The sequence below is a fragment of the Serinus canaria genome, chromosome 7 (assembly GCF_022539315.1).
Source record: "Serinus canaria isolate serCan28SL12 chromosome 7, serCan2020, whole genome shotgun sequence".
In the NCBI taxonomy this organism is placed as follows: Eukaryota; Metazoa; Chordata; class Aves; order Passeriformes; family Fringillidae; genus Serinus; species Serinus canaria.
Genome location: NC_066321.1, coordinates 1,536,412 through 1,559,193, shown reverse-complemented (window position 1 = coordinate 1,559,193; position 22,782 = coordinate 1,536,412). Strand labels below are relative to the sequence as shown.

General features: G+C 44.3%; 2 protein-coding genes across 6 annotated transcripts; both read right to left on the bottom strand.

The window, feature by feature from the left end:
- Window positions 1-1,943: 1,943 nt before the first annotated feature.
- Window positions 1,944-9,395, bottom strand: RBM43 (RNA binding motif protein 43). Of its 3 annotated transcripts, none has more exons than XM_030241898.2 (4): window positions 9,111-9,395; window positions 6,137-6,323; window positions 4,156-4,250; window positions 1,944-3,545 (listed from the first exon to the last, which is right to left on the bottom strand). In XM_030241898.2, exons 1-4 carry the CDS (start codon window positions 9,384-9,386, stop codon window positions 2,820-2,822), a joined length of 1,284 nt encoding a protein of 427 aa, XP_030097758.2. In that variant the 5' UTR covers window positions 9,387-9,395; the 3' UTR covers window positions 1,944-2,819. The 3 variants fall into 3 exon arrangements, with proteins under 3 accessions (XP_030097758.2, XP_050832606.1, XP_050832607.1); XM_050976649.1 differs by having other exon boundaries at window positions 1,944-3,539; XM_050976650.1 differs by lacking the exon at window positions 9,111-9,395 and adding an exon at window positions 6,438-6,511.
- Window positions 9,396-10,167: 772 nt separating this feature from the next.
- Window positions 10,168-20,398, bottom strand: NMI (N-myc and STAT interactor). 3 transcript variants are annotated; one of them, XM_030241867.2, is made up of 11 exons: window positions 20,241-20,398; window positions 20,006-20,136; window positions 18,414-18,464; window positions 17,033-17,110; window positions 16,614-16,760; window positions 15,507-15,605; window positions 14,840-15,014; window positions 14,266-14,372; window positions 13,956-14,151; window positions 13,248-13,354; window positions 10,168-11,961 (listed from the first exon to the last, which is right to left on the bottom strand). In XM_030241867.2, exons 3-11 carry the CDS (start codon window positions 18,456-18,458, stop codon window positions 11,740-11,742), a joined length of 1,176 nt encoding a protein of 391 aa, XP_030097727.1. In that variant the 5' UTR covers window positions 18,459-18,464; window positions 20,006-20,136; window positions 20,241-20,398; the 3' UTR covers window positions 10,168-11,739. The 3 variants fall into 3 exon arrangements, with proteins under 3 accessions (XP_030097727.1, XP_018766789.1, XP_030097728.1); XM_018911244.3 differs by having other exon boundaries at window positions 20,020-20,136; XM_030241868.2 differs by lacking the exons at window positions 20,006-20,136; window positions 20,241-20,398 and having other exon boundaries at window positions 18,347-18,464.
- Between the last annotated feature and the right edge of the window lie 2,384 nt (window positions 20,399-22,782).

Here is a 22,782-nt window from a genome sequence, read left to right as displayed (position 1 = left end):
AGGATGAGATGCACAGGTACCACGGGGAACGGGGAGGCTTTGTCCTCCCTCCCAGCAGGAGCAGCCCTTTGTGTCAGGGATGCTGAAGGATTCCAGTCAATCATTCCTGCTGCACCACCTTCCCCAGCCCTCAGCACAGCCAGCAGATTGCTTCTGCCTCCACATTGCCCAAGATTTTCCTGCTGAGGGATGTCCCTCAAGTCCTCGTGGTTTCAAGGCATTTTAAGGTGTTTTTCAAGGCATTTTAAGGTGTTTTTAAGGTGTTTTCCCCACCTGGGTGCTGCCAGGAACTGAGCTCACATTCTGCTGCTTTTAAAGTATTTTTAAAATTTATTTTCCAGCGGGAGTTGTGCCTCAGATCAAAATCAGGCTTTGGATTTTTACAACTCTTATTTCTCCCCTTCTGGGGAAGGGCAGCCAGCGAGGGCACAAATATTTTGTTGAGGTCTCCTGAGCAATTTTTTGACTCAAATTAATGTGCAAACCTGAGAGTCCTGAGTCAACCAACAGATCCAGGAATAACAGCTGTTTCCCAGGGTATCATCCAACACACACAAATATTTTTCAAGTGGAATTTCACAGAGACAGCAGAGCCTTGCTTGCCATAAAAATAACTGTGAGAAAGAGAGCTGGCAAATCCCTGAGCAGCCCTAGCACGGGTTTGTTTGGTTGGATTGGTTGGAATATTCATGGCAGTGACCAGATTGGAGGGGTTTTAGCTAAATATCCATTGTTTTCAGAGGAATGGTGATGGAAGGAAGGAATGTGTGCTTCACTGGTGGCTGTGTTTCAGAGACCAGCAGGCCTGGATCCATCCCAGGGCCAGGTGGGGCATTCCCAGCCAAATCCAAGCTGGAAAAGCAGCCCTGGAGCACAACAACAGCTCCCCTGCTCCTCTTTCCCCAGATGCCTCTCTCCAAAGCACTCCACAAACAGAACAGCCCAGGCAAAAAAGCTCTTTTTGTCTCCAGAAGCACATCCTGGGAATGAGAGCAGCAGATGGAGAGCCCTGGGAACAATGGGATAATGCTGAAGGGGTGCCAAGGACGTGGGGGCAAAGGGAATGGGAAGAGGAGCTGCTCCAGCCGAGCCAGGATTCAAAAAGAACATTTTATTCAGCTGTGATTTCAAGGTTCCGAGGTGGTGACTGCAGATCCTCGGGTAAGAAGGAGTTGTTTGGCAGAAAACCAGAGCTGAAGGGCACCTGGAGTGCTGCTGCCAGCTGTGCTGGTGCCAAAAGTGACTCAAAAGTGACTCAAAAGCCACCCTCAGCCAGCAGCAACCAGCCAGGGCTCACAGACACCAGGGCCACTGGGCTGCCTGCTGAGCAAAACATAGGAAATACCAGAGCTCTGAATCAGGAAAAAAAATAAAATAAAATAAAATAAATGAGGCTCTTCAGAAAAAAAGATGAGAGGCTCCATGTGGACATTGGAACACAGCAGTAATTTCATTAAAGGATTATCCTTCATAGAGGATTTTCTCTTTGACAAGGTTGAAAAACTTCCCATCTCTGCTTGAGCTCTGTGGGGATGACCCCAAACAGCTCCAGGGGGAGTTTTCCAGAGTTTCCCATCCCTGAGCCCTTTGGAGAACCTGCAGAGCACAGGGGAACTTGGAAAGGATGAAATAAAATTAAAAATAATAATAATAATAATAATAATAATAATAATAATAACAGTTATTGTTAAATATCTTTAAATATTGCTCCCCTCTGCCAATTCAGCAAAGCACTAATTAAGCTCATCAGCTTGCTGCTTTGACAGCCATTTTTAATACAATTTTAATTCATTTTAATACATTTTTAGTACACAGAGGTGCTTTAACACCTCTCAGTGGCTCCACTGCAGTGGAGAATCAGTCATGACAAGAAAATGACTCGAGCATTTCTTGGGCTTCCAACCAAAAATCTGGGATTTGGTTAAAATAACACAGACACGATGTTTTGGACAACACTTTTCTTTAATGGCATAAACCCTTAAAGCTTTCCCTGCACATCAGACAGAAAAGCTGCTCTGGATGTTTTGAGAAATTATTCTAAACACACAGATATCACAAAATAAAAGCTATTTTCTAAATTGGTTTAAAAAAACCCCCGTTCGTGCCCTTGTAATGGATACAGAACCAGATTTGCATAAACAGAATCTGATTCCCAAGTCTGAATGCCCCCACATTTTCCCATCAAATCTCTGGACACACTTTCATGTCTAAATAACGAGCTGTCAAGAGATGCTGCAGAAGCCTTTACAGCTGGGAAAAACCCCATTATTGCTCCTATGAAAACAAACTCGCCTGTTTCCTGCAGGGAACAATCATCAAGGCTTTCCCAAGCCTGACCATTCCATGTGCATTTTGCCCTGCCAGGTGTCCCAGCTCTCTTCTCAAGGCAGATAAAGGCCCAGAAAAGGTCCCCATTCCTGCTGCTGCAGTCACCTCCTCACAGACCCTCCCACACAATTCCCTGCAGTGTTTCCTACATGGTTGGCACACACAGCTTAAAAAAAAAATAAATCTCTTTTCTCATCATGTTCTCTGTGAGAGCAAGCTGGGATGAGAATGCACTGAGGTACCAAAAGGAAATGTGGCTGTTTGTGGGCAGAACAGCTCCCCAAGTTCATGAAAGATGCAAAAGTCATTGATTTTTTTGTTCTGACCCTAATTTGGGGTTCGGGGGGCCAGGCTTGGTCACTCTCCTGTGCAGAGCTGCCAGCCTGTGAGTGGGACAAAGTGACATCCCAGTGCCACAGAGCAGACCTGCAGTGCCACAGGGCCAGAGGCAGAGTCTGGCTGAGAAACTCAACCCACAGGAACCCTCACCCCTACCTGGAGTGCCTCTTCAGCTCCTCTGCGAACCCAAAAACGTCTGCAGAGGTGCCCACAAGGTCCAGGTGGGTGTCATAAGGGATGAGCAGCACCCTGGGGTAGCGTGCTTTCAGCTTTTCACAGAGCTGCCTGTGCCTCTGCCTCCCAGCCCTGCTGGGCTCCTTGAAGCAGATCCTTTCCTTACGCAGAACCTTCTGCAGCTCCACCGAGTAACTTTCAATCATTTTCTTGGCCTTCAGTCCCTGTGCAGCACCAGCCCTGCTGCCAGCACTCTCAATGCACACCGTGGTGATGTCACCATCGGTGACACCAGAAATGACAACAGCATTTCCCTGGAAAGCCCTGGGATGAAAGCACTTCATGTAGTGATAGATATCCGTGTCCAGAACCAGCACCTGTTTTTCCCTGTGGGCATCCCGGGTGGAATTCCTCATCTCTGCAGCCCCTCTGTGCTCCTGCAGCTTCCTCCTCGGTTTCTGGTGGGATTTCCCCTCTCTTCTGTCCTCCTCTGAGAGGGACTTTGCCTTCAGCAGGAGGAAATCTCTCAGCACTCGCAGTGCTGGGAAGGATCCTTGCACTGCAATCTGCCCGTCACGCTGCAATGGCCCAAAACTCAAAGCTGGGCTCTGCTGCTTCATCTCTTCCACCAAATCCTCTAAAACCAAGTGATCTCTGAAAACAGCCACGTTGAGGGTGGATGTGACACAGAGGAAGGCCTGGAATTGTCAACAGGAGAAGTTAAGGAGTGGCTAATGAGGCATTAAGCATAATTAGATGAATTAGGTGTGGGAAATGGAAAGACAGAAACTTCAACAGACACAGGAGGAAGACACAGCCTTGGAAGAAGCTTGGATGGATGTAAAAATAAAGTAGACAGACATTAAGCATAAAAATCATGAACTTATATTTCTATAGCTCTAAGTAAGAAGTAAGAAACATCTCAAGTAACTTAGCTAAGTAAGAAATGATTGATAAGATGGTGAAGGGTTTATAAGGTAGAAATGAAATTGTAGAGAGCAGGCTGAGTTGAGGAGTTACACTAGAAGCATTTGTGTGCACATGTGATAGTAACCCACTGGATAAAAGTATATTCATTGCAGCAGAAGGGGATAGGTTAGAAAAGCAAAATAAACTTTTGAAGCTGTCCATTGGGTTATAAAGTTCTATACTGCCTTGTAACAAAGAACTTGGGACCATTCTTTATGGCTGACTGCGTGTTCTCTTAAATCTCACAGCCTCAGACACTGATCTGGGCCATAAATTGTTTTTAGCTGGACTGGGGACCCATCCCTCCAGTGAAAGCAGCGATAATGACAGCAGGGAGGAGCTCACGTTGTGGCAGTAGGGGGTCACTGTCAGGGGGAAGGGCCTGGGCAGCCTCTTGTCCTGCAGGATGTGCTGATCCTTCTTCAGAACACGCTCCACAACTGAAAACAAACCCAGATTCACTGGCTGAGAAGGCTGCCCTAGAACAGAGACTAAACAGAGCTACAGAACAAAGCAGGGATTGATTCAAGGATCTCCTCCATGGATCCACCTGGGGCAGCACCAGAGCCCAGCCAGGGCTGCCCCCAAGATGACCCAAAATGGCCCCAAAATGCACCAGCGCTCCCGGGGTCTCTCCCTGGGATCAGCTCTGCTCCGTTCCCACCTTGCAGTTCATTGTCCCAGCCCAGCTTTAGCCCAGGCACTCCCACCCTGCTTGTTTTTCTCTCTCCAGCCCACGGGGTTTGTGCTCCTGGGCTGGGATTTGGCTCATTTGTCCTTGGTGCCCAGCTGGAGCAGGAATTGTTTTGTCTCCCTGCTCTGGGCACAGAGCTCAGCAGCGCTGGATGGGAAGCTCAGAGCTGCACAGAGCCTGGAACACAGAAAAGCCGAACCTGAGGCAGCAGGGGAGCAGTGAAACAGTCACCTCCAGCCTGCTGGAACCCCTCTGTACCCCCACACATGCACCCACCCCAAGATTTCACCTCTGACTCCCAACTGCTCAGACACACCAGCCTGTCTCCCTGGCACACGAACTGGCAGAGATTTATCCCCCAGAGCCTGACTACAAAAACAACACCTTACTCATGGCAGAAATCTGCTCCTGCAAAACAAATCTAAAGCTTTGCATGATTTGTGAGTCATTACTTCAAGGAGCAGAAATAAAATCCTGAAACTTGGCCTGATCACCAGAGAGGCTTCAGCCTCCTGAGCACTTTTGAAAGAGTTTTGAGAGATAAGATTTTTGAGTTGCTTAGATGGTGTGATTTATTTTTAAAATTTTTTATAGAAAAGAAGGGTGAGTTTACTTTATATTGTTATAGTATAGTTTAGTAGCACACTATAGTGCACTATTGTTATAGTACAGTACAGTTTAGCATAGTAATAATATAGTTTAAAAAGTTGTCAGATTTAAATATTGTGAATGAAGAAATTTATGGTTTTAATTCAATTTTTAAATATGTTGTTTTATGGATTTATGTTTAGTGTAAGTTTTTTCTCGTTATTTATGTTATAGCATATTATAAACCCATACCAAATTTATAGTATAGGTTTATAATATTTATAGTATTTATAATATAGTAATACTGTAGTTATATAATACATATTATAGTTTAAATATATTTATAAAATATTATTTATAATATTTGTAGTATAAGCTATAAATATAGCTTCTATTATTATATTAATATTATAATAGAATTATATTAATATTATATTATTAATATTATATTAATAGCTTATATTATTATAAGCTATATTTAAATAGTATTATAAAATTGTAAATAAGCTTAAATTTATAAGCTTATTTATATATATAGTAAAAATAAAGTATATATGCTATATACTATATGTAGTACAGTATATATGTATATATAGTAAAAATATAGTATATATGCTATATACTATATGTAGTATAAATATTTATAGATTTATAATAGTTATAAAATTGGAGTATGTTATTTCAAATAATTTTATTAATCATTTTATTATTTTATTTTAACATTTTAAATATTATAAATATTATATTATAAATATTATAAATATTCATAAATTTATATATACATATTTATAAATTTATAATAGTTATAAAATTGGAGTATGTTATTTCAAATAATTTTATTTATCATTTATTATTTTTATTTTTAAATATTTTTAAATTTTACTTTAAAAAAATTTAGTTTAACATGCTTTCACTTTAAATTATAAATTTCTATTTTTGCTTTTAGTACTTCAGTTTAGAAGCCCTTTTTTCAAAGGTTCCACTGACACGTTGTGTTTAACTTTCAGGTTCCATTTCAGATCGCAGCCTCCCTGCAGTAAATACCTCCTGCATCCTCGAAGGTGACGAAGGCCGTTCCCCAGTCCCGCGCGGGGTAGGTGACGCGCTGCACGTCCCCGCCGTTGTTCCGCGACATTTGGAAGTGGATGGTGAGGAGGTCAGCCAGCAGCTCATCCTGCAGGAGGCCAGCGGGGACCCCGGCGATGACAACTGTCCTCGTGCCTCTGCCAGCCTGGGCACAGACGGCAAAGTCAGCAGGGACCCCCAGGCTCCACCCGGCACACGCTCCCACTCCCTCTGCAATTTCCCTTTCTTTGGGGTTTTTCAGCTGGTACACACTGCTCACACCCATAGTTCAAGCTTGGAAACTTGCATTTTCTAGCAGCAATACAAGAGAGTATCCATGAGAATGCATAATCTCTGAAAAAAGGATATATATTAAATATAATAATAAATATTAATAACGTATATTATAGATTATAGATTTAAGATCATATAATTAATATCTATCCACATAATATATTAGTAATAATATATATAACTTCATATAACTTCATATAAATATAACTTCATATAACTGTCATAGATATAACTTCATACAATATAATATAACTTCATATAATTAACTCATATAACTTCATATAACTTCATATAAGATAATATAATATAACTTCATATAATAACTTCATATAATATAATATATAACTTCATAATAAATAATATAATATAATAAACTCATATAATTAACTTCATAGAATAACTATAATATCACTTCATATAAATAACTATAACTTCATAATTAATATCTATAATAATATATAATAATAATATAATCTAATATAATCTAAATATACTCATATAATAATAACTTCATATAATATAACTTCATATAGAACTTAATAAGATATAATACTTCATATAATATAATAATTATATAATATACTTCATATAAGATAACTCATAATATAATATAATATAACTCATAATATAATAACTTCATATAATTAATAATATAATAAATAAATAATATAATATAATTAATATAAATAAAGAAATAACTATATAATAAATATAATACATATAATATAATATCTATAATAATATAATATATATAATATAAATATAATACAATAGAAAATATAATATAATATATATAATACAATATAATTATAATAATATATATAAATAAATAATAAATAAAATAAATGTTATATATTTATCATTAATATATAATTATATAATAATCATTCAAACAAATAACTATAATATATAATAGATGATAGATAATAGATAATATGTTATATGTTATATATATTATATACAACACATATTATATAAAATATATAATAGATAATATATAATTTGTTATATGTTATATATATTATATATAACATGTGATGTATTATATATAGTATATAATAATTTAAGATATATTATATTTATATATAATATATAAAATATTATATAAATAAATATTGTTGCTTCCATGTAGCAAGAAAAGATTATTTTCAAAACAGATCAAATTCAGCCTTCAGGTGTGAATGGTATGAATGACAGTCTCTTTTTTGTTGGTTTTGTTTTGGTTTTTTTCAGTTTCTTAGTTGTTTTAGGAGCCTTTGCAATGTGCGTTTAGGGGTTAATTAATCCTGCCCAACCAGATCTCAGCCTGCCAGCCTGCCTCAGGCACCTGCATTAAAAAATGGTTTTAAATGCCATTTAAACCCTCTCTGTATCTTCTCAGAGCAGTAAAAATGAGCATTAAATTTAAGTTTCTCAGCTGGAAGGTGCCACTGGTAACGTGGTTTCCTCTGATTCTAATCTTTAACATCGAAGAGAAAGAAAAATGGTAACTGCATGTGATGCTCAGCGGGATTCCCTGCTGAGTGCAAGGGCAGAGTCCTTGTTAAATTCGGGATCTCAGCCACTTAAACCCTCTCAGCATCGTTCGAAAGCCGGAAAAATGAGCCCTAAATTTCAGTCTCTCACCTGGAAGGTCCCACTGGTAACGTGGCTTCCTCTGATTCTGAAATTCAATATCCCTGCAAATTGTGGAGCACTGACTACACTCAACAGTTCTTTTCGGAAAAAAGGAGATAAATTCGCTTTGTGGGAACGAGCTGTCAGTAACGGCACTTGAGCCCAGTCACTCCGTCTGAATTCTTTAAACTTCTCTTAACTTTTAAACTTCTCTTAAGGCTTTTTTCTGGGCCTGCGCTGTCTAAAGCACGATCCCAGCTGCTGGGGGAGCGATGCCTGCCCAGGGTCCTGGGGAGCACCACAAACCCAAACTCTCACTCCGAGAGCCAGGAGCTTTCCATGGATGCCAGCAGGGAACGCTGCCGGCGGTGAGGCCCGAGGGAGAGGCGGCACGGAGGGAATGCAAACGGGGATTTTCTCACGCCTGGCACAGCCGGAGCTCGGCTCGCCTGCCAGACAGCCCTCACACCTTCCCAGCTGGTGTTTGGGAGCAACACTCGGGCCTGCGAGCGGGGTTAGGGGGAAAAAAACAACCCAAGAACACACGGTTTGTGCTGAATCACTCCCGAGACGCGTCTGTGCCGAGCAGCTGCTGCCAGGCGGGGATGGGCGCTGAGGGAGGGGCCGGGAATGGGCCGGGAACGGGGAGGGAGGGATGGGGGAGCAGCTCCGCTGACAACCGGCTCTGCTGGGGCTTCCTGGCAAATCCCGGAATGCTTTGGGTTGAGAGGGACCTTAAAGCTCATCCCAATTCTGCCCTGCCATGGGCAAAGACACCTCCCACTGTCCCAGGCTGCTCCAAGCCCCATCCAGCCTGGCCTTGGGCACTGCCAGGGATCCAGGGGCAGCCACAGCTGCTCTGGGAATCCCAGCCCAGCCAGGAATTTCCAATTCCCAATCTCCCACCCATCCCTGCCCTCTGGCAGTGGGAGCCAGTCCCTGGGTCCTGTCCCTCCATGCCTTGTCCCCAGTCCGTCCCCAGCTCCTCCCGGCCCTGCCCCTCGCGGTGCGCGGCCCCCGCTCCCCCCGGCCCCGCACTTGCCATGGCCGCTCCACCGGGGCGGGACCCCAACGGGACTGGGATCCCACCGGGAGGAGGATCCCACCGAGACGAGGATCCCACCGGGAACGGATCTCTCTGGGAAGGACCCGGAACGAGCGGCCCAGGCGGGGAAACGAAAGCGAAAGCGGCGGGGAAGCGGCGGAGCCGCCCCTGTGGCTGCCCCCTGCCCGGCGGGGACACGGCCCGGCCCGGCCCGCCCTGCCCGGCTGGAACGGGCACCGGGATGCGCAGGGACACACACAGGGACATAGACATGGACAAGGGACACGCAGGGAGAGGGACAGGCAGGGACAGGGACTTGAACATATATGTGGACAAGAACACACATGGAGAGGAACAAGCGAGAAGGGCATGCATGGAGAGGGACAGGGACACACGTGGAGAGGGACAGACATGGACAGGGACACACGCATGGACTGGAACATGCATGGAGACAGATACACATGGAGAGGGACACACAGGGAGAAGGGCATGCATGGAGAGGGACAGGGACACACGTGGAGAGGGACACACAGGGAGAAGGGCATGCATGGAGAGGGACAGGGACACACGTGTAGAACAGGCATGGAGAGGGACATACAGGGACAGGGACAAATACATGGACAAGGACACGCATGGAGAAGGACACAAGGGAGAAGGACAGGTGTGGAGAGGGACAGGCAGGGACAGGGACACACATGGAGGACAGGAGGGGAGAGGGACATGTGTGGACTGGGACATGGATGGAGAGGGGGACACATGGCAGGGACATGCATAGACAGCAAACACTTCCAAGGATCCAGGGGCAGCCACAGCCTGCCCACCCTCCCAGACAGGAACTCCCTCCTGCTGTCCCACATGGCCAGGGACACCCCCGGGCACCCCAAAGGCTGCACTTGCACAGCTCCAGTGGCCCCAGACAGCCCCGTGTTTGGCTGGACACCGATGCTGGGGTGACAGCTGCAGCTGGGAAATGTCCCTGTGTGCAATTTGGGAATAAAAACCACCCAGCTCGAGAGAAAGTCACCCCAGCAGGGAGGAAAAAAGGATATTGGCATTTATAGACACATCACTGACGCTTTATTCTTAGTTTTCATCATTAAAACCAGTCTCCAGTCTTTAAAGCACCACTGCTGCTTTAAAATTTAACAGGGTAATCATCACAAGCCATAATTAATCAGGGACAAAGGTAAGACATTTAGACATTGTCTTTCAAGTGTAAAATCTGATTTATTTTCTGGGCTTTGAAACCTGCAGCTTCTCACTAATCCTCATGAGTCACATCTTATGAGAATTTAAAGCTTTTTCCTTTTTTGAATGATTTACTTGTCAATATTTATCGGTGAGATAGGTAAAAAATGTCATTAATTTCAACTTTCTCAGGTTTTTCCCCCTCTCTTTTTAGGGTGTCTGGTCTTACCAAGTTTTTGAGGGTGCAAAGGTGCACAATTTCTGTAAATTCTTCAGCACTACTTTGTTTGAAGTAATTGCTATTATTTTACAGTGGTCGGGTAATCAATCCCTGCCTTTGCATGCCCTAAACAGTGAGAGGTGCTACAGTCACATGTTTCTCACTCGAGAGCAAATTCAAAAGAAACTCTGGTGTTTGCAGCCTTTTCATTTTCCATATTCAACTTTTATCCACTGCCAATTAACAGTTTGTCTGGAATAATAATCCCTGAGGTATTCCCTCTCCTTTCCCTGCATATCAAGATGTCAAATACCCCCAAAATAAATTATTTCCAATGTCAGGCTCGTCTTAGTTTGGAGTTAAGATTGTTAGGGCCAAACCATTTCAGCCCCAAGGATGGCAAAGTGCAAAGTCAGAGGAGGATTTGTTTTCCAAGGATGAGAGCAGAAAAGGAAAAACATGAAAACATTCCTCCTTGGAAAATAACTCTCTCCAAACCGTCCTAGCCCAAGCCTGGGATCACCAGATCCCTCAGGGCTGTTCAGCAGCACTGTTACAAAACCAGGTACAGCATCAGCTCAATCTTTGGCTGAAATAGTTTAAAATAACCAAAATCGTGGACAAAAATTAGGAAAATTCAATTGCAGAAACAAATATTAAAATCAAACAATAACGCAGGCTATGAACAGCTAAAGGCAGCAAATGCCAGGGCATTTCTGAAGTGCAATTTCTTGGTTTTGCAGCCCCATTTTCTATTTTAATTCTATCACTGATTTGATAAGGTGGCTTTTCTGAAATTACAGGATGCTTTCAGGTGTTTGAGTTCTGGTGGCACTCAGCAACCTCAGCAGGACTGGAGTGGTGTCAGAGCCACCTTCTGAAGCTTTGCCACTGAACACAGCAGGACTGGGAGGAGGCTTGGATTGGGATTAATACGGCTTTTGTAATGTAAGAAATAATCCACTCATCCCACTCTGGAGCACCTTAAAATCTGCAAGGTATGAAATATGCAAAGTTGCAGAAAATCTGAGCTGTTTCAGGCTTGGTCTGTGCCTTTAATCTGTAACACAGGCGGGGAGTTTTGCTGACTCCCCATGCAAAGCCAGTGCCACGAGACAAGGCAGGAAGGCAGGGATTCCTTTGCTACAGTATCAATGCCAGAGCATTAAAGCACACACAATATCTACAGAAATCCCTGAGGAACAAAACCTCAGGACTTCACGAGTCCCCTGTGATTTCTGAGCTGGTACTCTCAGTATCCTCCTCGAAGCAAACATAGGCTGCTCCTCTGGAGATGTATTTGATTTGCTCTATCTCCCCCCCACCATTGCTTGGCTTTTGGAAGTGAATTTCAATCATGTCCTGCACACTTTCTTCATCCTCTTCCACCTCTGGGATTCCTTTCAGCAGGATGGTTTTCTTGGAAACCCTGCAGTGCGACTGGGGAAGAAAGAAGAAACCTGGATTATACAGCAGCTGTGCACTCAAAGGAACTGGGAGAGTTGGAAATTGAATTCCTCTCTTAGGTGTGGCTGGGATCTCAGAGGAGGTGAAAACTTTAGATAGTGGAAAATTGTCTGGAAAGAGCAGAATTCTGGATTCACATTACCAGGAAGAGTCTGGAACTCTGCAGGAAGGGTCTGGAACTCTGGATTCACATTACCAGGAAGGGTCTGGAACTCTGCATTCACATTACCAGGAAGGGTCTGGAACTCTGCATTCACACTACCAGGAAGGGTCTGGAACTCTGGATTCACACTACCAGGAAGGGTCTGGAACTCTGCATTCACACTACCAGGAAGGGTCTTGGAGGAGCAGCTGAGGACACTTGGTTTGTAGGAGGAGAGTGAGGGGAGACTCGTCCCAGTCTGGAGCTCCTGAGGGATAGCTCCCATCTCTGCCCTCTGGGAGCAGGGGAACAGCAGCTGGAGCTGGGTCAGGGCAGATTTAGGTTGGATTTCAGGGAAAGGCTCTTCCCCCAGAGGGTGCTGGCACTGCCCAGGCTCCCCAGGGAATGGCACATTCCCAAGAGCTCCAGGAGGGTTTGGACACTGCTGCCAGGGTGCCCAGGGTGGGATTCTGGAGTGTCTGTGCAGGGCCAGGAGCTGGATCCATGATCCTGTGGGTCCCTTCCAGCTCAGGAGATTCTGTGGTTCCATGATTCTGAGCCCACACCTTACCTGGTGTGTCCTGCACTCCTCAATGCAGCCACACTCTGGATTTGGGGAGCTCTGATGGCTCCAGACAGCACCACCCCATCAAATCCCTGCCAGGACATGCCCCACACCAGCTGGGTGTCCTGCAGCCCATGCCTTAATTATAAAGGCCTAATTACAGACACAATTCTGACCTGATCACCATCTACACCTAGGGGGAGTGTGATGAGGCAGCTCTGTGTGCCAGAGGCGGGATTTGGGCTGAATGGAGGAGTGAAACCAAGGAATGGATGAGCAAATGTTGCATTTGCTGGGACTCTGGGATCCTGGCAGAGCTTTGTGCTTCACCTCCTTCCCAAACAGCCCAGCACAGCCATGTGGGGAGTGCTGAGATAATTCCATCAAGGAAAGACAAGCACACCCTTTCAAAATAAATTGCAGCTTCACGTGACCTCAACAGCCTATTCACACCCACACTGGCTGTGAAGTTCACACAAAAGGAGTGAAAATTGTGCCCACCCTCCTATTTCCAACTTATCTGTTCTATCAGCCTGGAGTAAATTCTTTTACCTGAAACTTCCGCAAGTGGAAATCAAAATGTGGGGAGACAGAAACGATGAACCACCTTTCCCCACCACAGAAAGGGTATTTAGTACATCTCACAAAGTTGTAGCTTGCTGTAAGAGAATAAGAAAAAAAACCCCAATTAATTATTTAATGTAATTTAACCAGTATTTTATAAACATTTCAATGACCAGGCTCATCCAAATAATGTAGGATGGCACACCTATAAATTCTTCATGTGCATTCGGCAAAAAGTTTATTTGGCACTTCCAAAACAAAAAGCAAAATCATGAAACGCCCACAAAGCTCTGAAATAAACCTAAAGCAGCTGCTCCAAGTGGATGTGGCTCCACTGACCATGGCATTCCATCCTGCTGGGCAATAGCAATGCCTGTCCAACTGCACTGTCCTGCAGCAGGAGCTAAAATCAAACACATCTTCCTGATTTGCTGCTTGCAGTGTGAGTGTCTGGCAATGCAGAGGGGAAACAATCAGGGTTTTTGGGAAAAGCTCTGAAAGAAAGCTGATGAACTGTGAGCAGGTTGTGTTTGCTCCAAAAGGATGTGATGAAAAACTGCTTTATTTCCCCACATCTCTAGGGGAACCATGAACTCCCTGTGGGAAGAGTTTGCAACACTCAGTGGTGACCCCAGAGTGGAGCCCAGGATGGACAACTGGGCCTGAATTTGGGGAAGAAAATATCCCAGACTCTACCTCCAGGGTTGAGGAATGTGATGACACCTGTCCCAGACCCCTTGTGGTAGGTCACATTTTCTATTTCTCCTCCTCCTTCTGCCTGCTCAGTTTTGTAGAAATGCAGCTCAAGTTTGTCTCTCATCCAATCTTCAGGAATGGGAAGCTCAGGTATGTCTGAAACGTTGATCTTCTTTCCAGAGACAGTGACGTGGAGCTAAAAATAACAAATTTTTGTGAACTTTGTGACTGAAAACACTGGAAAAAAATAAAAGAACCTAAAGCTTTTAAAGAGCTCAGATTTTGAGAGTTGCACATTTCAGCTGTTTACCTCAAACTGGAATCCCATGTCAAGTTCAAAAGGCTTCACTGTGACATTTGCTGTTGTGTTGTCCAGGTTCACACAGTGCTTGCTCATCCTTGTCAGCCTCTCGGCAACTGAGGGAAGGAAATCAGATATGGAAAACTCTCTTTAATCATTTAAACTCCAAATTACTCCCCAGTCTCTTAAAAAAATCTCCCTTTGCATCAGTAAAGGAGAAATTAATAATAATTAGGCAACCAGATCCCAAGCATCCATGTGTACTTCCATAAAATTTCTGTGATTTTATGTAGGCCAAAAAATATAATAACAAAATATTACATCAACATTAATAATAAAAAACAATATTATTGAAATAATATACAATAAATGCAGCAAATATATTATTAATTATACATATAAAAATACATTTTAAGTGGGACTAGTAAAACTTTTAAGCTGTCAAAAGATGCTCTTATTTTATAAAATATTAACAAAAGATTTTTTCCCGTTCCATTCAAAACACCCCTGGGGGAAAAACCTCACCACTACCAGGTGAAATACATCAGAGACATTAATTTTATAATTCAAACACACATCCTACCTTCTTCATCTTCAAAAGTCAGCAGTGCCTGGTTCTGGTTGAGTCTGAAGGGGGTTTTTGTGGCCACCCCAAAGACACAGTAGGTGTCCATATCCACAGGTGCCCCATCATCCTTCATCTCTTCCAGGTGAGTGAACTTCAACTTCATTTCTGCCACCTTCTTTTTCATCTCCAACTTTAGAATTGACACAAGAAAAAGAAAACTTGAATATTACCAATGCTATGAATATTTTTTTATTCCACTGCCTTCCATTTAATCAATGTCTGCTTGTTTAAATTCCTCTCACACTTTCAGCACCCCTTGCATTTATTTCCATATCCTCTCCCTGCTTCCAACTGGCTTGCCAGGAAAAGTAAGAAACTTTCAGGTTTATTTCATATTGAAATTAGTAGAGGTTCAAATGCTGAAGAAGTGGCCCCAGCAGCCTTTAAGAGGGACAGATCCAGTGGGGAGGCTCAGGATTCCCAGAGCAGCTGGGGCTGCCCCTGGATTCCTGGAAGTGTCCCAGGCCAGCTGGGACAGGGCTTGGAGCACCCTGGGACAGGAGAAAGTGTCCCTGGGTTGGCATGAGATGGGATTTAAGGTCCCTTCCAACCCAAACCATTCTCTGAAAATAAAAATCTGCCCTCCCAAAAGACCAATGTCCAAATATTCCACCTCCTTTACCGGGCTATCCTGGGAACTCTGTTCTTTCAGCTCTTCTTTGAGCTTTTCAATCTCCTTTTTCAGCTCAGTGTTTTCTTGCTTTAGCAGCAACAGTTCCTGCTACAGGCCAAAAAGATGAAATGCAAAATTAAACACTTGAATAAAAACAGAAATATATTTCAGCAACATCTGGGCAGTTTCTGCCATGCTGCTGCTCTTCCCTCTTCATGTCCTTCTCCTCCCTCCTGTCTGCTCCATAATTCCTCCAGAACAAGGAATCCTGCTGGGACACAAAGCTCTGTGAGCAAATCCAGGATTTCCTGGACAGGGAATGTGAGAGGATGAGAAGGAAACAGAGCAGATGTTGTCAGCTCCAGGCAGCCACAAGCACAAGGTGGCTCCAGGGAAGTCAGCACCCACTGCAGACACTTGGAGCACTCCCATCAGCTGAAGGCCAAAGCCAGATGGTGATAGTGACCTTTCCTGGGTACAAATCCAAACTTTTGTGATTAAAGGACCAAAATCAGCTTTCAGAAAATCTCTCCCCAGCCTGAGTGTGTTTAAGCTACTAATTATATGGTAATGGCTTGAAGCTGAAATTTCTCATCAGTGATTCCCCAAAGCTCACTGGAAGCACCTCACTGGCAGCCTGTGGAACCTTCTGCTGTTCCTGCACGTGGAATATTGAGGGAATCAACCAAGGGGCTCTGGAACCAAGCAGTTCTAGGAGGAAAAACCCTCTTCAGTCAGGCCCTGGCTCTTGCTCACTGGCACTTAAGAAATGCTGATCCTTGGGGTGCTGTGACCTCTCACAGAACAGGGAATTGGCAAAGCAGTGGAATCACCCCACTGGGCTTCATCCCCTTCACTCAGACCTTAAACTCATTGTAGGGGAGAACCTTGGAAGAGGAAGGCTGGTTTTGGCAGGTTTCATCCCAAAACAGATTCAGTTCATTGCACTGTCTCTTTGCCTGCCAGTGAAAAACTGAAATGCAGCAAAAAAACACGTGGACCATTTGACCAGCACAGCTGCACACTGGTAAAGCCAGAGAAACTGGGAATGTTCCTCCCATTTTCCACCCCCCAGCTCCTTCCCAACCCTGCAAACACCAGCAGCCCCCTCCACACCTCAGAGCTGGTGATTCTGTCCTGACGCTGCTTCTCCTGCTCCTTCAGCTCCGTCAGCTTCTTCTCTGCTCTGTCACACTCTGCATCAGCTCTTGATTTGGAGGAAATAAGGTCAGCTTTTACCTTTTCAGCATCTTCAACTCTTGTCTGGAGAGCAAAAAGAAGATTTTAAGTGTTTTAAAGGTTTATTTCTAGAGCAATAAACAAAACCTTGAGTAAAACCTTTGTACTTATTAATTTTTAACCCTTTGGGTAATTATTCAACTTACAAGAGTGGGATCAACACAAGCACAAAGCATGGAAGAACAGAACAATTTAGGGATGTTATAAAAGTGGGGGATTTGATCTGATTTCAGAAGGATGCACCAATCTTTGTCTTTCAGCAAATTTCCATGATCCATGTGCTTTAGAGAACTTGCCTTCCATATCCTCAGCTCTTCCTTGAGTTTCTCCATCTCTTCCAGGGATGTCCCACATGGATCAGGGGGTACCATACTCTGCAGAGAGAAGAGGAACACCTTGGTTTTCTCCTCTGTTGGGCAACAGCTGAGACACCCCAAACTATTCTAAAACAACCTTTAAAAAATTCAAAAGTTTAACCAAAAAAATTTAAAGCCATCCACTTAGGTCAAATTATTGAATTATTTTAATAACTGGACAGGATTTTAAAAATGTATGAAATTGTGAACTACTGGCCAGCCATTATTATTTGCTAATTATCTAACTGCTAAAATGCACAGGTTAATATTTAGCTAAATAACAAACCAAGTTGTCTCCATGTTCTTCCACACAGAACTAAGCCCCTCAAACCCACAAACGTTTTGCTCTGTGCTTTCTCAGCAGTTCCTCCAGGAGGGGGTGTCAATAAAAAAAAAATAAAAGTGAAAATGGGATTTTGATCTTCCAAGCTCAGGGAGATTGGATAATAAAAGGCAATATCAAGGAAGGTGATAAAAGAACCATTTCAGAATTGAAATTCAGGGCACAAGTTCACAGGGCCAGGGAAACTACAAAGCCCAAAGAAAGAGAAAATCTCTCTTCTGTTTCTATGGCTGCAATATTCTGCAGGAAAAAAAAATCCAAAAAGATCTGCTGAAATATTCTCTCCTTTTCACTCAAGATTACATAAAAGCTTGAATGGGAACCATGAAATTTAGGCATAGCAAAAGGCCTAAGTTAGATAATCCATGGAAAAAATCTGAATTAGATAATCTTGTCAGTTGTCTTGGTAATGCTGGGTATTTCCTAAAAATAATAAAACAGAAAGTATTTCTTCCAGTTTCAAATTAAGCAAGAGGGAAATACCCATCTGTGTCTTAGTTACAATGGGAAAAATATTCCTTCACTCCAGGGATTGAGTGCAGGGAACAAAAAGGATGCACGTGCCAACAGCTGGGAGATAATAAGAAAAAGGATTTTTTACTAAAAAAATGGTTTCATATAAGAAGAAGGAAAAAAAAAAAAAAAAACAACCACCAAGAAAACACAAGAAAGGCCAGGGAAAGTCCCATCCAAACCACTTGTGCACTGCTGGAGCTGAATCCCAGGAAAAGGGAAACTCCCCTAAAATCCTCCACAAAGCCAGATGAGCAAGAGAGGCAGGACAGAAAGTTCTGGGAGGATCTGTGGTGCAGAATCTTGGGATTGTCCCTATGGAAACAGGAGGTGGAAATGGGGAATGCCCCAAGTATTAAAGGGTGGAAGAAGGTGAGACAAGCAGAAGGAGCACAAACCTTCAGTCAGAGATACAAAAGTCAAATACAGATTTCACCCCCAGGCAGCACACCAGGAAATACTCACAAACCCATTGTCTTGTAGAGATAATGGGGGGCTGGTAAAATCCATGGAAACCTGAGGGAACAGGAAAAAATTACAACACTGTGTGCTATTGTTTGGGGATTTTTTATGCAATAGAATATCAGGAATACCAGAAGCTGTGCTGAGCTGAAAGAGTTTTAAACACAAATATGTAATTCCACGTGTAAAAGTGACAGATATTGAATATCTGAAGCCTCCTTCCTTACAAGGAAATAAAAGCCAGAGACAGATGTGAGGAATTCTGCAGTGCACAACTCCAACTTTGCTGCTCTGGTGGTTCTGTATTTAAGAACTACCAGAGTAGTACCTTTAAGCTACTTCTGGGCTGTTACACACCTGGGAACAGCCTGTGTGTCCTGTGCTTGAGAGCCTGAAGGGCTCCAGGAGAGCTGGAGAGGGACTGGGGACAAGGCATGGAGGGACAGGACCCAGGGAATGGCTCCCACTGGGAAAGAGGAGATTTGGGTGGGATTTTGGGAAGGAATTCCAGCTGGGAGGGTGGGGAGGAGCTGGAATGGATTTCCCAGAGCAGCTGTGGCTGCCCCTGGACCCCTGGCAGTGCCCAAGGCCAGGCTGGAGCAGCCTGGGACAGTGGAAGGTGTCCCTGCCCATGGCAGGGGTGGCACTGGATGAGTTTAAATGTCCCTTCCACCCCAAACCATTCTAGGATTCTACAAATGGAAACACTTCCAGACACAGCAGATAATTTAAAATTTGGAATCCATTGCCAAGGCATTTTGTGGACACAGACAAAAAGGAACTTGGGCAAGCTCCCAGGCCACTGACCAGGAGATGCCAAGGTGCAGAGGCTCCCAAGCCAATCTGTGGCTGCCAGGGCAAGGTTTGATCCTCTAAGGTTTGGGTTGTGTGAAAAATGTGTGTTTTATAAATGGCTTTTCACAAATATTTAAATGAATATTATATGTGTTGTGTTAGAAAGCGATGCTGTATTAATTCTCTTAAGCGGTGTGTTAAATACAGTTTTAGGTTATAACAAAATGTTAAAATAGAAACTATGCTATGTAGGATTTTTTTTTAAAGAAAGGACTCACACTGAGATAGCAGTCACAGGACACCAGAATCTTTTAGAGGAAGAGAATTTATTGCTCCATTATCAGGAGAAATGAACTTCTTCCTGCCTCGCTCGGGCAGGACAATGCCATGAGGATTATGAGGAATAAGCTGACACTGACCAGACAGAATCCTTTGTTTGAATGGAATTTATAGATCATGTATGAGATGTATGAATATGCAACAGGTTATTGTTTTTAAGGGTTAATTCTCTGTTAACGTGGGTCCTTTTTCGGGCTTATGCTGCCCAGAGAAAGGTACCTGGACTGTCTGTAACTCTTTGTTTTTATTGTCTCATACTGTCCTAATCCAAATTGTCCAAATTATCATTAGCCTAATTGTATTGCTATTTTTATAACCATTTTATTACTATTAAACTTTTAAAATTTTAAAAGCAAGTGACTGGCCTTTTTCCCAGTCGGATACTCCACAGGTCTGACCTTGAAACCCCAGCAGGAGCAGCCCAAATTCCCGAGCCGTGCGGGCAGTTCTGACCCTCTCACCTGGGAACGCTCACCTCGATTCTGAGCCCACACCGCCGCCACTCTGAGGCTTGAAACTGACGTTTTGGATCCCGGAATCCCTTCCTGGTTTGGATTGAGCAGCCAGAATTCAGAGGCTTCTGGACAGTTTTCTGTGGGAAAAAAAAAAAAAAAAAGGAAAGTGAGAGCAGAAATGAACAATAGTTGTTCTATGGTTTATCCGCGACTCCGCCAAGGGACCCCAGGCCTCCCTCACCGCTCGGCTCCCGGCGGACGCGGCCGGGACGGGCTGGGGGCGCGGCCGGGGCTGCCGGAGGCTCCTCAGACACCTCCGGAGCCGTCCCGGGGCCGCCTTTCGCTTTCGCTTCCCCTTCCCGGCCCGGGGAGGGAGGGACAGCGACCCGGCCGGCCCCTCACACACCGGGGAGCCGCGGGCGGAGCCGCCGGGGTACCGGGGTGTGCCCGGCCGTGTCCGGGTGGGCTGAGGGAGGAGGTGCTGTCCCCACTGCCCCTCAGCCGAACCCTGATGAGGCTAACGGGCACAAATGTGGAGAAAACGGGGAAATCCCGGGAAGAGGCGGGGAAAGGGCGCTGGGGCAGCGCCCTCAGGGCGGGATGAGGGCGGCCATCGCCTCACGGCGGAGCCGGTGCTCGCCCGTCCCGGCTGCGAAATCAAATAACACAAACTTAGCGGACTCTGCTGAGTTTGTCTATGTATTTATTTACGTGTAATTCTCTGGAATTACGTGGTGTATTATAAGGAATGTGGTTTCCTTCCTTGCTTGCTTTTTTCCATGCAAAAAGCATCCCTGAAAGACAGAAAGAGCCCTTGCGGATGGAGATGCCGCTTTCCAAGAAATTAACGTAGAGAAGAATTCTGGATAACCGAGTGTCGGCTTGTCACCGAAATGTGACCTCTAAACAGATTTTTGGGGAAAATAAACCCACTTGGATTTCAGTGGTGTTGAGGAAGTGGTGTTCAGTCGAGTTGAGGAAGAGAAAGCGCTGGGTTCCCATCCAAGGGAGGGTAAAAGGCTGGAGAGGGACTGGAGACAGGGAATGGGGGGACAGGGCACAGGGAATGGCTCCCACTGCCAGAGGGCAGGGATGGGTGGGAGATTGGGAACTGGGAATTCCTGGCTGGGCTGGGGTTCCCAGAGCAGCTGGGGCTGCCCCTGGATCCCTGGCAGTGCCCAAGGCCTGGCTGGATGGGGCTTGGAGCAGCCTGGGACAGTGGGAATGTCCCTGCCCATGGCAGGAATGGAATGGGATCTTTAAGTCCCTTCCAATCCAAACATTCCATGATTCCACATAGATAACTAAAGGAAAGAGTCCATATTCTAGACTAAGAAGAAAAATGAAGTATATTACTTTCAGGTTTCCTTTCAAACGAAGCTGAGGGGTCTTTTAGTGCTCCCCTCAGAATTGCAAACAGGCTTGTACTCATTGGCCAAAGGATTTTGTCGGCATTGCAGTCAAACAGTGCTGACTGTTCATGAAATTAATCCTCAAAAATTCAAAATATGCCAAATAGTTGGGGCAAGTGTAAACGCTGACTTTGTCACTTTGCAGATGTGAACTCTGCTTTTGGAGAAAAAGCAGACGGAGCTGGATAACAACGGAGCTCTGTGGTGGAACTGGTTGGGCTCTGTGAGGAGCCACACTCGAGGAGGTCTGGGCTGGAGCAGCCAGATTAAAGGCTTCTGAATTTTTGTTTTCACTGGCTCCAGAAAGGAAATCTTGGATTGCCACCTGCTTGTAAAGGGATCACCCCATGCCACCGAATTCACTGGGAGTTTTACCCACAGTGTGATTGTTTTGGCAGCTTCAAAAGTCCTTATCTGTTTTTCCAGATAAGTGGATGAAACTCTGACCCTGCATTTGAGGGTTTATGGTTATTGTTTTTGTTATTATTTTCTGCCTTGACAATGGCTAACAATGTTTACTATTGCTTTATAAACACAAAGTTGGTAACCAATGAGTAAAAGGGAGAGGTTTGCTGGAGTAGCCAGGGAGGAGGAGGTGGTTCTGTTATGACCTAAGCCCAGCAGATTTTCAGATGCAAATGTCACAGTGGTGGGCTGCTCTCCAGTGACCGTGCTCATGTTGGATCTGAAGGAGCTTTATTTCCCCGAACTCCAGGGAATGAGCAACGTCAGCCTGGTTACACGGCCAGCTTTGGGATTTGAGCTGAACAATGTGTTTGTGCTTGTTTGGTAGAGGGAATTTATTGGAGATGCTGACCTGGGCCAAGTTCCTTAACTGAAATGGGGTTGACTTGAAGTTGATATCTTAGTGCCTTTCTGGGTGTTGTGGATTTATGGTGTTAACCACGTGTGAAGCAGAGTAAAGGGAAAAGTGTGGATTTCATAGCTCTGAGGAGTTTTGCTAAAGGGGAAAATCGAGGAGTAAAATACAGCATGAAGTATAAGAAGCTTTACAACTCTCTGAGCTGCCTGCATTGATTCCAAACTTGCTTTTCAGGAGCCTGAAAAACTCTGAACAAGCCCAGAAATGGAAATCATGATCAGGACTCATCTACAGCAAGACATACTCTGGTCAAACTGGAGGAAGTTGCACAGCCATAAGGTACCTTTTGTTGGTATCAAAACTGTTTGACCATAGCTCAGTTAAGAATCTCATGGCATGACCTTCAGAGGGAGAAAATTTGGGCTCTTTTAAAATTACAACAGATTCAAAGCGGAAAGTAAATGGAAATTACATGCCTGGGGATTAGTGGTGTCTTCCCTGCTCATCTCCAGGATTTCCAGAGTCTGGAAAAGGGGCCTTTTGTGGTG